A 14,298-nucleotide genomic window follows, 5' to 3' on the forward strand; every position below is an offset into this window, starting at 1 on the left:
GGTCCCGTGGCGTCCTGGAGCAGAACGGGCGTCGAGGTGGTGGAAATGGGCGGCACGAAGGTCAGTCGAGAGGGGGGGGAAGAAGGTGGTGGTGGTTTGTCCCTGAGTAAATGCTACATACACGTATCCGCTTTTCGAAGGAGAAGAGGGAAAAGAACAATTTTTTTGGGGGGGGGGGGGGGGGGGGGGACAAAAAAAAGGCGACGGCCCTGAATGGTGTGTGTGCGCGAGGCAGGGGAGTCTGAAGGAACAGTAGTTACAAAATAAATAAAAAATAAAGAGAGAGGGGAGGTGGGCGAAAAGACGCAATCAGTGGGCGTTGTCCTCTATACCACGAAACCCGGCATGTTCAAGACAGAAATGGTCGAAGCAAGGAGGAGAAGAAGGAGAGAGAAGAGGGTGATGGTTGTAAAGTCGTAAAGAGAAGAAGAAGGCGGTTTTACAGCGAGAATGCGAGAATGACGAAGAGAGCGAGGAAATCGGGAAAGGGAGCGTGGGTGTGAGAGATGGGGGAAGCACGAGTTAGAGAGTAGACTGGGGACTGGGGAACTTGTAATGTGTGGACATGAGAAGAAGTTTAGCGGGTAATGCAGGATTGGTACTCTCACGGTATCTCTCTCTCTCTCTCCCTCTCTCTCTCTTCTCGATTTCCTCTTCGTGCCTCTCACTCAAGTATTGCGGAGTACGGATGCGAGCCGCTGGAACAAGCAGAGAGCAAAAGAGGCCAGAGCGCACGCGGGTACGAGTAACGAGTAACGGGTACGAAGTAATAGTACTGTAATAGTACTGGTAGTAATGGTAGCATCAGTACCCGTACCTACAGATAGTCGTACGGAGTATTTTCCCATGTTACGAAGAGTAGAAGATTACAGAATACCCGTATTATTAGTGGTGGTAGTAGTAATATTACGAGTATTACGGGGAATAAGATAGAGAGGGAGAGAGAGGCTGCCAGAGTACAGCTATGGGGTACTTTCTCTTCGGCTTTAGATGGCCAGGAGGGACGGACCCATGGCGGGACGGAAAGAGAGGAGAGGTACAGAGTACAATGCACGGGTCGACGAGTACCTGGGAACTTTGTGTGCGAGTGTGCGGGTGCGTATTAGTACATGTAGTGTCCGTGGTGTGTGGTCAGTGGCTATCATGGCGTGTGCCCTGGCCCTCTAGGGGGCGGGAAGGGAAGGAGGTCGGCGCCAAAAAAAAAAAAAAAAAGAGCCGTTCAGGGGTGGGGTTTTACGAGTACCAGGGGGGGGTGGGGGCGTGTGTACAAGTGCAGAGAGGAACTGTGCCTGTACTCAGCCGTAGGCTGTAATACCTGTAGAGAGAGAAAAGAGGGGGCGTGTGATATTGTCAGATTTGACTCGTGCACACACACATGCATCGGGACTGGAGGGAAAGAGCGACTGAGCGTCAGCCAGCAGCAGCAGTAACTGCCCGTGTACTAACCAATACTAGTAGCAAAGCCAAGACTCTTGAAGGAAAGAACCACCAACTGTCTCCCCTCTTTCTTATCTTGTGGAGAGAGAGAGAGAGAGAGAGATGTGTTTTTGGTGTACAGTGCGATACTGACGACTCTGTAACTGTCCTCCGCGGCGGTCGGGGATTCTCTGAGCCTGGCCTCGTTGCCTCTCTGCCTTGGTCTGCCTCGGTCTGCCTTGGTCTGCCTTGGTCTGCCTTTCTCTATATATGATATTACTATATACCGTCCTGCTCGTACCTGTACCTGTACGGATACTACATATAGTAACACTATGACCCTGTCCGGACTGATCCTGGTTGGATCTGATGGGATCTCTGGGAATAATATGAGTACCCGTAGCTTTGATTCTTCTCTCTTTAATTATCTGTGGAGTAAGGAGATGCTGGTAGCTTTTCTTTTTTTTTTTTCCATCTTTTTTTTCTTCTTATTATCATCTCGCCATCACCACGACATTCTACCTGTACCATGACTACGTTATTACTGCGAGTAGCAGTACGAGTACTATTATCATTATTACTAGGTTTATTCATATTACTAATTCCAGTAAAGGTACGGAGTACAGATCACAGGTATCAGTCTCGATACGAGTACACGATACGTGACGGCATCGAATCATCCCACCGCGGCGGCATGTGCACAAGCTGGGAGTCGGCAAGTACGGGGAGTCCTACGGGGAGTCCTACGGGGAGTCCTACGGGTAATTCTCGTAGGATCCTCGCATGCAAGCCACCCACTCGGTTTCGAGATGCTGTATTACGAGTACATGTGATGCTCTGTAGACTTGGGCTCGCCCGATCACGATGGTTGCATAGGTGCACAGACAATGCGCATCGGAACAGCTTGTGACTGCCATGTTTTTCATCTCCGCTGTCCCTCTTTTTTGTCGTCAGTTGGTTCCGTCTTCTCGTTCGGTCCAGCCAGCCGCAAGACATTTCTCCTCTTTTTCTGTACTCTCTCTCCCCTTTTCCCCACTGATGGACTTGTGTGTGTGTGTGTGTGTGAGAGAGTGAGAGAGATGAGTACAGATTACTCGTAGATCCGTCTCTTTTCCTTCTTCTTCTCTCTTCTTCTTTCTTTTTCTCGTTTCTTTTCTTTTCTCTTACGGAGCACGGTACGGAGTAATCGTAGCGGTGATGATGCTGGGCGAGAAATTTGATGGTAGACTTTGTACTCCGTATGCTACCATGGTATTACTATTAGTCTTGCTGCTGCTGCTGTTGCTGCTATCCTGTACTCGTATGTACTCGTCCCATGTGCATTACTCGTAGCGTCGCATCTCCCATAGAAATCCGATGCACGTGCGAGATAACCAGCCAAGGATAGACTCGTGGCATCGCAGTAGTGTGCATGCCGGCCAGAGTACGTACCTGTACATGTACAGACAGGTACAGTTTGCAGCAGCACAGGCGAGCACACATGCACGAGGGCGGGTAGGACACGGTACCATTTGCCGTTTAATACAGAGAAGAAATGAAAGGGGGGGGGGTTGGTTAATAAAAGCAAATAAGAGAGAAAAAAAGAAAGGAATAAAGAATAAGAGAGTAAAAAAAAACAATTCGATACTATTTTGTTTATTAAAAAAAGAAAAAAAGTTGGTCAGATGTTCCGCTGCCGCCCGTAAAGCATCAAGAAGAATGCGGTCGTACATGGGAGGCTGCAGCCAACCGAATCTATTGGCGACGGCAGATTGGTAGAGGTCGAGTAGTACGGCATAGTTGATGTTACCAGCAAACAGTATTATCACTCTTACTCTGCTGCATGTTGGGTGTGTGGGAGACGGGGGCCTAGAGGTATGTACAGGTTACAGATTATTCGTACGAGTGCTCGTATTATATAGTATCGTATAATGATAAATACGTGCTCCGTACTAGCACGGGACTTGTGCTGATGGCGTATCATCTACTATATTAATATGGGATTGCTACCTGGAGAGTACGAGTACGAGTGCATGAGTCCCATCGTCGGGATAACTGCTGATGAACATGCTGGCCGAGATCCAGGTAACCCTTGATATGTGTCCAAACAACAATAACGACAATAACAACAACAACAACAACAACAACAACAACAACAGCAACAAACCGACCGACCAACCCCCAGCCCCCCCCCGACAGAACAGTTGACTCGAGCGCATGCCAATGACGGCACCACACCATCAAAAGCCACTAAAATAGCCGATCCCGCGCATCATGGGATTTTTTGTTGCCAGGTTGGTCAGAACGAGGGTCGAGAGATCCTTATCCCATGTGCCATTGTACCCGGTACCTCCTCCTCCTCCTCGACATGGTCCGCGGGATGTGAGTACTACCTGAGCCGTACTAGACTAGCAGCAGCAGCACGTTTTCCGTCAGAGAGAAGCATCGGGACATGATGAGAGGGTATTGCACTGTACGGGTAGAGCAGCAAGCACACCATCATTGGCCCTAAGCATCCATTCATCCTTTCATTCATCCATGGCTATACTGTTTATGACCGAGCACTAAGGACGCATGACTGACTATATTGTATAATACTAGCAGTATCAACCAAGCAATAATAATTATACTACTACGGAGTCATAGTAGCAATAGTAGTAATAGCAGTAGTAGTCAATACCCGTCAAGTCGTATGATGATACCCCGTAGGTCTGTCTCTGCACGGAGCAACAATACGTCGCAAGAGGCGGCGGGTTCGCAACTGATTTGTAACGTGTAGATGTGTGTGTACATGTACCCGCTCCGCACCGGTCTAGTGCCGCCAAGATGCAGTGCTCGGTAATATATAGCTCTGACGCCGAGAGGGGGAGGGGCACAGGACAGAGCAGGACAGGGCCTTTTTTTTCCCTTCTCTTCTGTTTCCAACCCATGGTCGGCGGTCCATATTTCCGTACCTTGCGTCGTACCACGTTGTACGTTGCATGCCACTCGCTCAAACTCCATAGATGACAATACTCTCTGTCCTAGGCTGACTACGAGTACTCTGCCTGTACGGGTTATCACCGTACACAACTGCTGCAAATTAACACTCGGCAATACAGGAATATACTCCACAACTAGCAATAATAATATAATAATGCTGACGGATGCATGTTAGTTCGGAGGCTAGCGTATCGACGTTGCTGTACGGAGTACGGAGACGGAAATGTGCAGTTGCTTGGCGGCTTTGGTCTCTGACTCTCTCTCTCTCTCTCTCTCTCTTTCCCTCTCTCCGAGCTCTTTCTCTGTCCCTCCTTCCCTCTCTTACTTTCTCTGTCCCTCCTTCCCTCTCTTACTTTCTCTGTCCCTCCTTCCCTCTCTTACTTTTTCTCTCCCTCTCTCCCTCTCTCTCCCTCTCTCTCCCTCTCTCTCCCTTTCTCTCCCTCTCTCTCCCTTTCTCTCCCTCTCTCTTTCTCACTCTGATATGGCACCGTACACTGTATTGCGCTGGATGGTATTGATACCAGTATCCGTATTATCAATACCGAGTCCCTACTCGTGATATTACTCCGTAATATTATACTAACACTCCCCTAACATGCTTGCTTGACTAGTATCCCGCCTTCGTGAGCACATATGCTCTACCAGCAGACGGGCCGTGCACAACCCCTGTTCAGTGCGACCTACACCGAGCACGCAACTATGAGTAGCTGCGCTTGTACAGGCACGGGCAGAGTCCCGTAGGCACATGTGCCGTCTACTCGTATGTATGGCCCCATCCTGCATGAGACTCGTACAGTGCCAATACTGTGACCTGTCACGCTACGAAGTAGGGCAGAGGATGGCTGACATGACGAGTCTTACCAAGTGATTGACTCCTACATATGGCAGCTGTTTTTTTTTTTTTTTTTTTTTTGGCTCGAATGAATAGTAATGGGAGAAGAAAACCGTTGGACCCTCCGCTGGCAGTCCTTGACCTCCCTCCCCTCTGGCATCACCTACATCTACGGATCACGGATCATCATACTGGGAGTAAGAGATGTTACCAAGAGTAAAAAGAGACAGAGAGTACCCCAAGGCACACCGGACCACTTCTTACAAAACACCCCCCCCCCTCCCCCCACCATCTTCCCCCCACACCCCCACACCCCCAACACACACGCCTGTTTGTTCAACCTGGCCCTGCACGCTTCAAAGAATGCAGCATGCACTGCGCACGCGCTCTCACGCACGCCACCGACTTGTACGAGTACAAGTAACAAGTAGCATGGTCAGTGCGCCTGCAGGAATCGTGTGAAGTGTGTGTGTGTGTGTGTGTGTGTGTACGAGACGAATAGCAAACCATGTGCTTCTGTGAATATAATCATAATAACAGATAGCAATGATGATGATGATGATAAAGAGAGGGAAGAGAGGGAAAGAAAAAACTTTGGTCTTCGTGTTCCCCTTCTCTAACCCCCCTCCCCGCGCGCGGACATTCCTCATGGTGAAAACCCCCGAAGGAAGGGGGCGGGAGGCGAAATGTCTCTCTCTCTCTCTCTCTTCGAATAGGTTACATCTCGGAGGGTACTCGTACAGGCGCGTGCAGCATCAGCGCGTGCAGCATCTCAAGCAGAATATACATCAATCTGTGGGGAGGGGGGCCAAGAACGAAAGAGCGAAGAGAAAAGAAGAGCTTCGGTCACGGTCAAGCATTCAATGTTGAACCCTCCTCCCCCCTCCTCCCCAAGGATGCGCCTATGGCCACGTGAATCTCATAGATCCGTGCACACACACACACACACACACACACACACACTTCACACCCTGGCAAGGGTAAAAAGCGAGCGCCACCGACTGGCAACGAGGTGGGAAAACTCGGCTGATCTTCGTTGGCACATGGGAAATCTGGCCCCTCGCGGCGCCTTGGCCCCCCCCCCCCCTCTCCGAGTTGGGGAGGGGGGGAGAGGGGAAGGATACGAAGTAGTAATACTCGTACTACTCGTAGTGTAATCTGTACTGCTCGTAGTATCTCTCTCTACTGGTAGTATCTCTATGGCTTTCAAGTTCGTACGATACTCATACATTACATGTACTATCCGTACCCTCCCTCTCGTCGAGCGGCTGGCCACATGTTTCCCCTCGGCACTATGTTGCCTCCCTGTACCCCAAGTCCCACACACGCACACACACATATACTGCACACAATACACAATATATACACAATACACAACATATACACAATACACAACATATACACAATACACAATATATACACAATATACAACATATACACAATATATACACAGTACACAACATATACACAATACACAATATATACACAATATACACAATACACATAATACACAACATACAACATACACACAATACACAACATGCACACACAATAAGAAAGAGTTTCCTTTTTCACGCTGCTGGCCCCTTTTTGTATTTTTGTATTTTTGTATTTTTTTTTTGTCAACAGAGTAATGGAGGCTGAGATGTTTACCATGTCGAGCGGTGGGGGCGGGGCCGGGAAAGAAGGAGGAGGGGTAAGAAGAGAAGAAAGAGAAAAGCTCGGGGCAAGCAGAGAAGGGAGGATGCAGACGGAGAGGGTTTGCTCTTCCTCACCTCAAGAGGGCGGAGTCACCAGAGGAAGAAGAAGAAAAAGTTCCAATCGAGAATGGAGAAGAAAGAAGAAAGACGAGAGGAGAGGACAGGAGAGGAATAATGATTTGCAAGACAGGAGCTGGGTGGGTGGGGCTCTTGCTCCTGTGTGCCTTTCTTAGTCCTGGACAATGCCATCCGTACATGTATGAATATTCCTATAATCATGATTGCTAGGTGCGATATTACCAGGTGCGATGCTAACAACTCGATCAAGGCGTTCGAGGAGCCACACGGAATGGGGGATGTCTGGATTCTCATCTCATCTCATTCTTGGGTCAGATGGATCTCTTGCGGAGTATCACAGGTTGCATGGTCTCTGCTCTCTACCGTCCTTGCGTAGCTCGTGTATGGGCGAAACCTGTGCCTCTTCTGGGAGAGAGGGGGGGGGGGGAGGGAGAGATCGGACACTGCATAGTGCCAATACCCGTTCCGTCGTTTCATCGCCTGGAGCATCTCGACACCAAGATCCGACAGACACGTCTTCCGGATCCGGCACCGTTGCTGCGTTTCTCCGACGAGATTGGTTCCCGGCCGGCCAGTGAGTCTCTTGTCAAGTCCGCTGTACACGTGGAAGAGCCTCTTGTCGGTTGTGACGGTACGCGGAAAGACTTGTGCTCGGTACGGACGGAGCGATGCTGTTCATGGTACTGACCTGTACAGACACGTACACACGCACACACACACACACTCATATATATATACTTATATACTTCGTACCATGGTCCATGGTTGGTATGATTATTACTAGACTATCAGTAGTAATACGAAATGTCACCCCTGCTACAACTACATGCATCACAGTCCAACTACTGATACCCATTATAGGATATCGTCTTCTTTTCCGTCGTCCTTTTTCTTCTTCTTTCTTTTCATCTGATTTTGATTTGATCTGTTTCCTTCCCTCCAAGCCCCCAATCACATCAAAGAGACGTGCCGCCGCTCTGACCTCCCCCAAAAGTTCTGATAATACGAGCGTCGAGTTTGACGTGACCCTGACCGTCTCATTACATTTCTTCTTCTCCTTCCCTCTCTTTCTCTCTCCCCCTCTCTCTCTCTCTCCCTCTCTCTCTCCCTCTCCCTCTCTCTCTCCGGCGAAACCGCTTTACCTCGGTCTGTACTCGTACGGCGAACTAGGTAATAGATTGTAGATGAGCCATGTCTCTTGGCCACGAAGTCGCTTTGTAGTACTTGTCGAAGCTATCGATCTCCCCCCCCTCCCCCCCCGGTGGAGATGTGCTCTACCTGAATTCAAGAGGTGACGAGGGAAAAAAAACTCCACTTGGTATCATGTATCTAGATGTTTCTTTTTTTAAGCCGCGGAACCATTGGAATGTGAAATCGGCAGGATTCTTTCCAGGCAAGGCAATAATGGAAGCTACTCATCTGAAAAAAATAATAATAATACTATTTAAATAACAAGAGAAATCCCCATCTGCATCATTCTGATCTCATGTCTCTCCTGTTTTGTTTTTTGTTTTTTTTTGCTAGTCATGACCTTTTTCACATCTTTGCAGCATTCCTCTGTCCCACGTTTTAAGAAGGACGGCATCTCACCAGCGAATCTTCTGTGCCGAGAGGAGAGGACAGAGCATCCTTCACACACACACACACACACTCTCTCTCTCTCTCTCTCTCTCTCTCTCTCTCTCTCTCCCACACACTAACACTTCACTCACACTCACTCACACTCACACTCACTCACTCACACTCACACTCACTCACTCACACTCACACTCACTCACTCACACTCACACTCACTCACACACATGGAAAAGAAAAATCGTTCCTTTTCCCGACCGTTCCATCCATAGTTCATCAGACGGAGACAANCACTCACACTCACTCACACACATGGAAAAGAAAAATCGTTCCTTTTCCCGACCGTTCCATCCATAGTTCATCAGACGGAGACAATGGCCATGTAGTTGATACCGTTTGTGTTCTTTTCTTCGTCTTAATGCATCAGTGGATGGACGGTATGTCTTCTTCTTCTTCTTCTTCTTCTTCTTCTTCTACCTCCTCCCCCTTCTTCCTTCCCATCTGTATCAAGCCCGCTTGGGGTCGAGTTTGCGAGGTTAGTATGAAAGCCACTTGCCATGTTTCACAGCATCGCGTGCCGTGTTGAATGTGAGAGTGGAAAAAGCCTCTTTCTCTCTCTCTCTGCATCCCTCCATTGCTGGCCCTACTTGGCGTGTACGGGAACTAGATATGCTCGGCATACTCGGTACTATAGAGCACCACCATCTCATACTCGACGGACCTTGTACCATCGTGACGAAACGTAATGCACAATGCACGTGTTTAGTTCCTTTTTAAAATATATTATATATATATATGATATATGATGATATATGAGGTCAAAAATGTATCATGGGCTAAAGAGAAGGTTGGAGTGGCGTATGTATGTGTGTGTGTGTGTGTGTGTGTGCGTTACGTCTCTCTAGTAATGCACACACCACCATTCCCTTCCCGCTTCTCGAAGAGCAATCAGAAACTAGAGGAGAAAGAAGAGAAGAAAAAGAAGAAGAAGAAAATACGAGACTTGACCTCGATGATGAGAGGCTAGAAACGTGTTGTCTCGTTTCGAGAATCGGGAGTTGCGAGAAGAGAAGAAGAAAAAAGGTCCAAGCGGTTTTGCTTCTGTCTTGTCTTGCTTGTGCCTCCCTCCCTAGACGGGACGGCGCCACCTTGTCAACCGAAATGAGGAACATCAGTCTCTGATGGTCTACAGGTTCCTCGTACTCGTATTATTAATTACTAGTCGATCCTTTTCATGTGTCTGCCGTTTACCCTCTTGTTTTTCAAAAAAAAAAAAAAAAAAAAAAAAAAAAAAAAAAAAAAAGTTAGCTCATACATATGTCACTCGTTACTCTTTTCAGAGGGGAAACACACACACTCTCTCTCTCTCTCTCTCTTCCTCTCTCTCTTCCTCTGTGTTCTATCTCTCCCTCTCTGTCTTTCCCTCTCTGTCTTTCCCTCTCTGACTCTCCCTCTCTGACTCTCCCTCTCTCCCTCTCTCTATACTCGTACTCTCTCGGATGACTCCCTTTTTAGAAATACAATAATGATTTTATGAACTAGAGATCTGACCCAGACCCGTCATCCCATGACCCTTGTTCGACTTCGGGAAAACGCACGTTGATGATTCATCTCTTCTGTTTTTTCCTGCATCCCTCGTGGCCCCCCTTCCCCGATAGCGCTGTGTCTCTTGAACGCACATTCATCGATGGCCTAGCAACTCGTTCCTTTCTTTTTCTTCTCTTTTCTCTTCTCTTCCTTTTTGGTTATACTACCCACTTGTACGAGTAACCTACTACTGATGATGAGTTGGACTAATTCCCGAGGAAAATAAGGGGAGTGTGTGTGTGTGTGAGAGAGAGAGAGAGAGAAAGGGAAGAAAAAGAAAGAAAGAAGAAAAGAAGAAGTGAACATGTCCCGGCAGGCAGAGAGACACACACACCAGCCTCTCCGCAGTTCCCAGGTTGGTTCGCAACAAGTGGAGAGAAATCAGGTGAAGATGCCGTACAGTATTCATGGTATCTCATGGTATCATGTATCACGAATTACGACTGCTACGAGTACGAATACGAGTGTAAATCAGGATCCAATCCTTCTTCATCTTCTTCTTTCTGGTCGAGTGTGTATTATATGCAATCTGTGCTCGGTGTTCATCTAATATCAGTACAGGAATAATGCACGTCTTTACGTCTTTACGTCTTTTGGCTCCGTGTATCATCACTCTCCTGCTCTGGTCGGCTATCCTGGTCTCTGCAAATCTCGCTCTACTCTTCTTCTTCTTCTTCTTCTTCTTCTTCTTCTTCTTCTTCCTTTTCCCCCTCTTTTTCTTGTCCTGCCCCCCTTGGCTGTCCTGACCCTTGATAATCTCCACGACTACGTTCCCGTCCCGTCCTCGTCATGGATCAGACCATTCATTCTTGCCAAACATGTATCTTGTTTTACTTGTTCGGACCTTTCTCTTTGCTCTTTCCCTTCTCTTCTTTTCCCCTCTCTCTCTCTCTCTCTCTCTCTCTCCTGTCCTAACCTCTAGTTCGGGGGAGAGAAGAAGAATAGGAAAAGAAAGAAGAGAAAAGAAAAAAGAAGAAGCAGAAGAAGAAAGAGTCAGTAAACATCACCAGATTGAGAGGAAAGATCTCCCGTTCAAGTCCCAACTTTTCTTCTCCTTTTTTCTTCTTTCTTTTTCTTCTGTCTCGCGGTATAGGTCTCCGAAGAATAGCGGGTGAACCCGTCCTTGATGAGTCTCTCTCCCAATCTTGAATGATCTCCCCATTTTCTTTTTGAGAGAAGATAGATAAGAAGAAGTACTATATACTTGTACATGGGATGGGGGTACTGTGATGTTAAACATAATTTATAAAAATATAAAAATATTATATTAAAAAAAAAAAACTTGCTCGTAATGTAATGCATATGCACTCACATTGATAAGATGAGATGAAACTCGATCGTGCCTGAGTTTTGACTTGTCCCGACCCGGTTATGAGAGAATGATATAATTTCCCTCGATGCATGGGAAGCCAACGCCCCCCCCCCCCCCGGCCTTCTCATCTCTCTCTATACATCATCCCTCTCTCTTCCTACACTTGAGGCGACAATCAAAGGTTATAATCCCTGGTCAGAGTTGATGGAAGATCTGCATCGTAACTCGGGGCACTCTATGCAGCTCTCATCACATCACATCCCGTCTATGGTGCAATCATTCATTCCTTTTTTTCTTTCTTTTTTTTCCCCTTCTTTTCTGGTTTCTTGTTTTGATCCCCTCCGTGTCGATACTCTACATCAGTCAATTCTATTGTACAGAGTACATTCCTCTTCTTCTTTTCTTTCCCTCTCTTCTTTTCTTACTTCATCGTCCAATTATATCTATTCACTTGTACTCGTACGCATCGTACGTCGCAGTAATACGGACCATCTTGCTTCCTCTCGTCACAAAAAAGAAAGAAGAAAAGAATAATAGAGGGGAAGCCCAGACGGGGGAAATCTTCCGCTTTCAAAAATTGCTTTGTACGGGACGAATCCTTACATACGTGTCGGTTGACATGATATATTGCCAAGGTATCATGGTTATGGGGGGGGGGGGGGGGGAAAGAAGAAGAAAAAAGAAATGACCAGACGGCAATTCCCTGTAATGCATTCTTTCAATGGATATATACCGAGTACATTGTTACTCACACGAGGCCGATCCTCTCTTCCTCGTAACGTCATACACAATCTTGACCTCCCAATAGCTTCACAGTACCACCAGGAGAAAAGAAGAAAAGGACAGCATCCTCTAAAAGTCAAACTCGGGTCTGAAAATGTCCGGGTCGACGCCGGCGACTGTCTTCTCGGCCAGGTCCCTCCTGCCCATCTGGGTAAAGACCCGGCGTAGGGTATCGTAGAGCGTGCTGCTCCTGTTCTGAGCCGACATCCTGTCGAGCGCCTCATCCACGTTCTGCTCCAGGCCGGCGCCTCCCGCACCCGAGGCGCCGCCGAGGATCTCGTGGGCCTTGGCCCGTCCCGACTTCTCAATCTCCTTGTGCATGTCCAGGGCGGCGAGGAAGTGGCAGGCCGCCTCCTCGTGGCAGTTGATGTTGATGCAGCTCACGCCCAGGTTGTAGCGGGCCCGGACGAAGTTGGGCGCCAGCTGCAGCGCCTGCTCGTAGGCGGCGATGGCCTCCTCGGACCGGCCGCTGTTGGCCAGCGTGGCGCCCAGCCGGTTCCAGAGGAGGTGCACCTGCTCCTGCTGGTTCGTCGAGCCCTGCTCCGACGAGTGCAGCGCCGACTGGAAGCAGTCGACCGCCTTGTCGTACTCCTCGGCGCCGTAGAACAGGACGCCCAGCCCCACCTGCACGTCCGGGTCCATGTGCTCGCCGTCCGGGCTGAGCTGCGCCGCCCGGATGAAGAGCTTCGTCACCTTGTCGTGCAGCTGCTGCCGGTCCGTGAAGCCCATCTCCGACGGCGGGTGCACGTCCTTGGGGTCCAGGATGGACGGGTACTTGGCCGACAGCCAGCGCTCGAGCGTGCGGTACGCCGTGCTGTCGTAGCCCTCGTTGGTGTACGACACCGCCAGCCCCATGAGGGCCGTCAGGTTGTTGGGGTCCAGGGCCACGGCCCGCTCGAGCGCCCGGATCGCCGCCGTCTCCTTCTCGTTCTGCGCCTGCGCCGACCCCAGGTACACCCACGCCTCGACGTGGTCGGGCTTCTGCTGCACCGCCGCCTCGAAGGCGAGCGACGCCAGCGACAGGTTGCCGCCCTCGCGCAGGATCCGCACCCCCTCGTCGAAGGCGTCCTGCTCGTTCCGGAACAGGTTGTCCTCCTCGAACATGTAGCTCTCCACCACCGGGTCGCCGAACCGTCCCCAGTCGCCGAGGCCGTTGAAGTCGGGCATCATGCCGTTGCTCCACGCCGTGTCGAACTGATCGAACAGCTGGTCTTCGTTGACCATGGACCTGGCAGCCGCCGTCTCAGCTTGGATTCCCTTCCAGATGGATTCGAAGTCACCAAACTCATTTGTTTCCGACTGCATCGCCTTGTCAATCTCCTCGAGCTCGCGCGCTCCCGCTGTCGACTCGTCCTGCTCCTGACCCTTGGTCACCTGATCCTTGTCCTGGAGCTCCATCTGCGCAAACTGCTCCTCCCACTTGTGGTCGTCCAGTTCCACCAGCTTGCCCTTGCCCTTGCCTTCGGGCTCGTGCTGCTGCTGGTTCTGCTGCTGGTACGGCTGCTGCTGCCCCACCCCCTGGTACATGGGCTGGAACATGCCCGAGCCGCCGTATCCCATGCTCATGCCCATGCCCATGCCCATGCCCATGCCCATGCCCATGCCCGAGTTCATCATCGGCCGTTGGGGGGCGGCAGCGGGCCCTGACTGGGAGGGGCTCGCTCGCGACGACGACGCCGGTCCGTTAACCTGGTGGAAGCGTGCGAATTCCTCTGCGCTGAAGTGAGTCCCCGGCGGCGGCTTGAAGGCCGACTCCATGCCGGGCTGGTGGTTGAAGTCTTGGGCCCACGAGGGCGACGCCGAGTTGGCCCTCATCTGCATGGGGCTTAGCGGCCCAGGCATGACGGGTTCTTGCTGGAGGTTAGGGCCGCTGTTGAGGAATCCATTGACCATCTTTGGTAGATTCTGATGTTAGCCAAGACGAAAACCTCCACACAGAGGAAATCAGGAGACCCAGTAATCCTCTCCTCTTGTGACGGACGAGAATCCCCGAATTAAACAGAGTACACATGATGGCATGTCGCGGGAACGGGGAACGGGGACCGGGGCCGGGG

The 14,298-nt window shown here is 49.9% G+C and overlaps 2 protein-coding genes across 2 annotated transcripts in view; one reads left to right on the forward strand and one right to left on the reverse strand.

Annotated features, from left to right (window-relative positions):
- Positions 1-4,600: 4,600 nt before the first annotated feature.
- On the forward strand, positions 4,601-11,264 carry GMORB2_7511 (uncharacterized protein; the record flags this gene model as incomplete). The annotated part of the gene is made up of 4 exons (XM_035469476.1): positions 4,601-4,607; positions 7,498-7,561; positions 7,982-8,009; positions 11,253-11,264. 4 exons carry the CDS (start codon positions 4,601-4,603, stop codon positions 11,262-11,264), a joined length of 111 nt encoding a protein of 36 aa, XP_035321171.1.
- A 1,049-nt stretch (positions 11,265-12,313) lies between these two features.
- GMORB2_7512 (peroxin-5) overlaps positions 12,314-14,298 on the reverse strand; it is a gene marked incomplete at both ends in the record, with an annotated part of 2,461 nt that continues 476 nt past the window's right edge. The window contains one exon of the mRNA XM_035469477.1: positions 12,314-14,149. Coding sequence (XP_035321172.1) covers positions 12,314-14,149 — 1,836 coding nt within the window. The remainder of the gene's footprint in view (positions 14,150-14,298) is intronic.

The sequence above is a fragment of the Geosmithia morbida genome, assembly GCF_012550715.1.
Source record: "Geosmithia morbida isolate 1262 chromosome Unknown scaffold_8, whole genome shotgun sequence".
NCBI lineage: Eukaryota > Fungi > Ascomycota > Sordariomycetes > Hypocreales > Bionectriaceae > Geosmithia > Geosmithia morbida.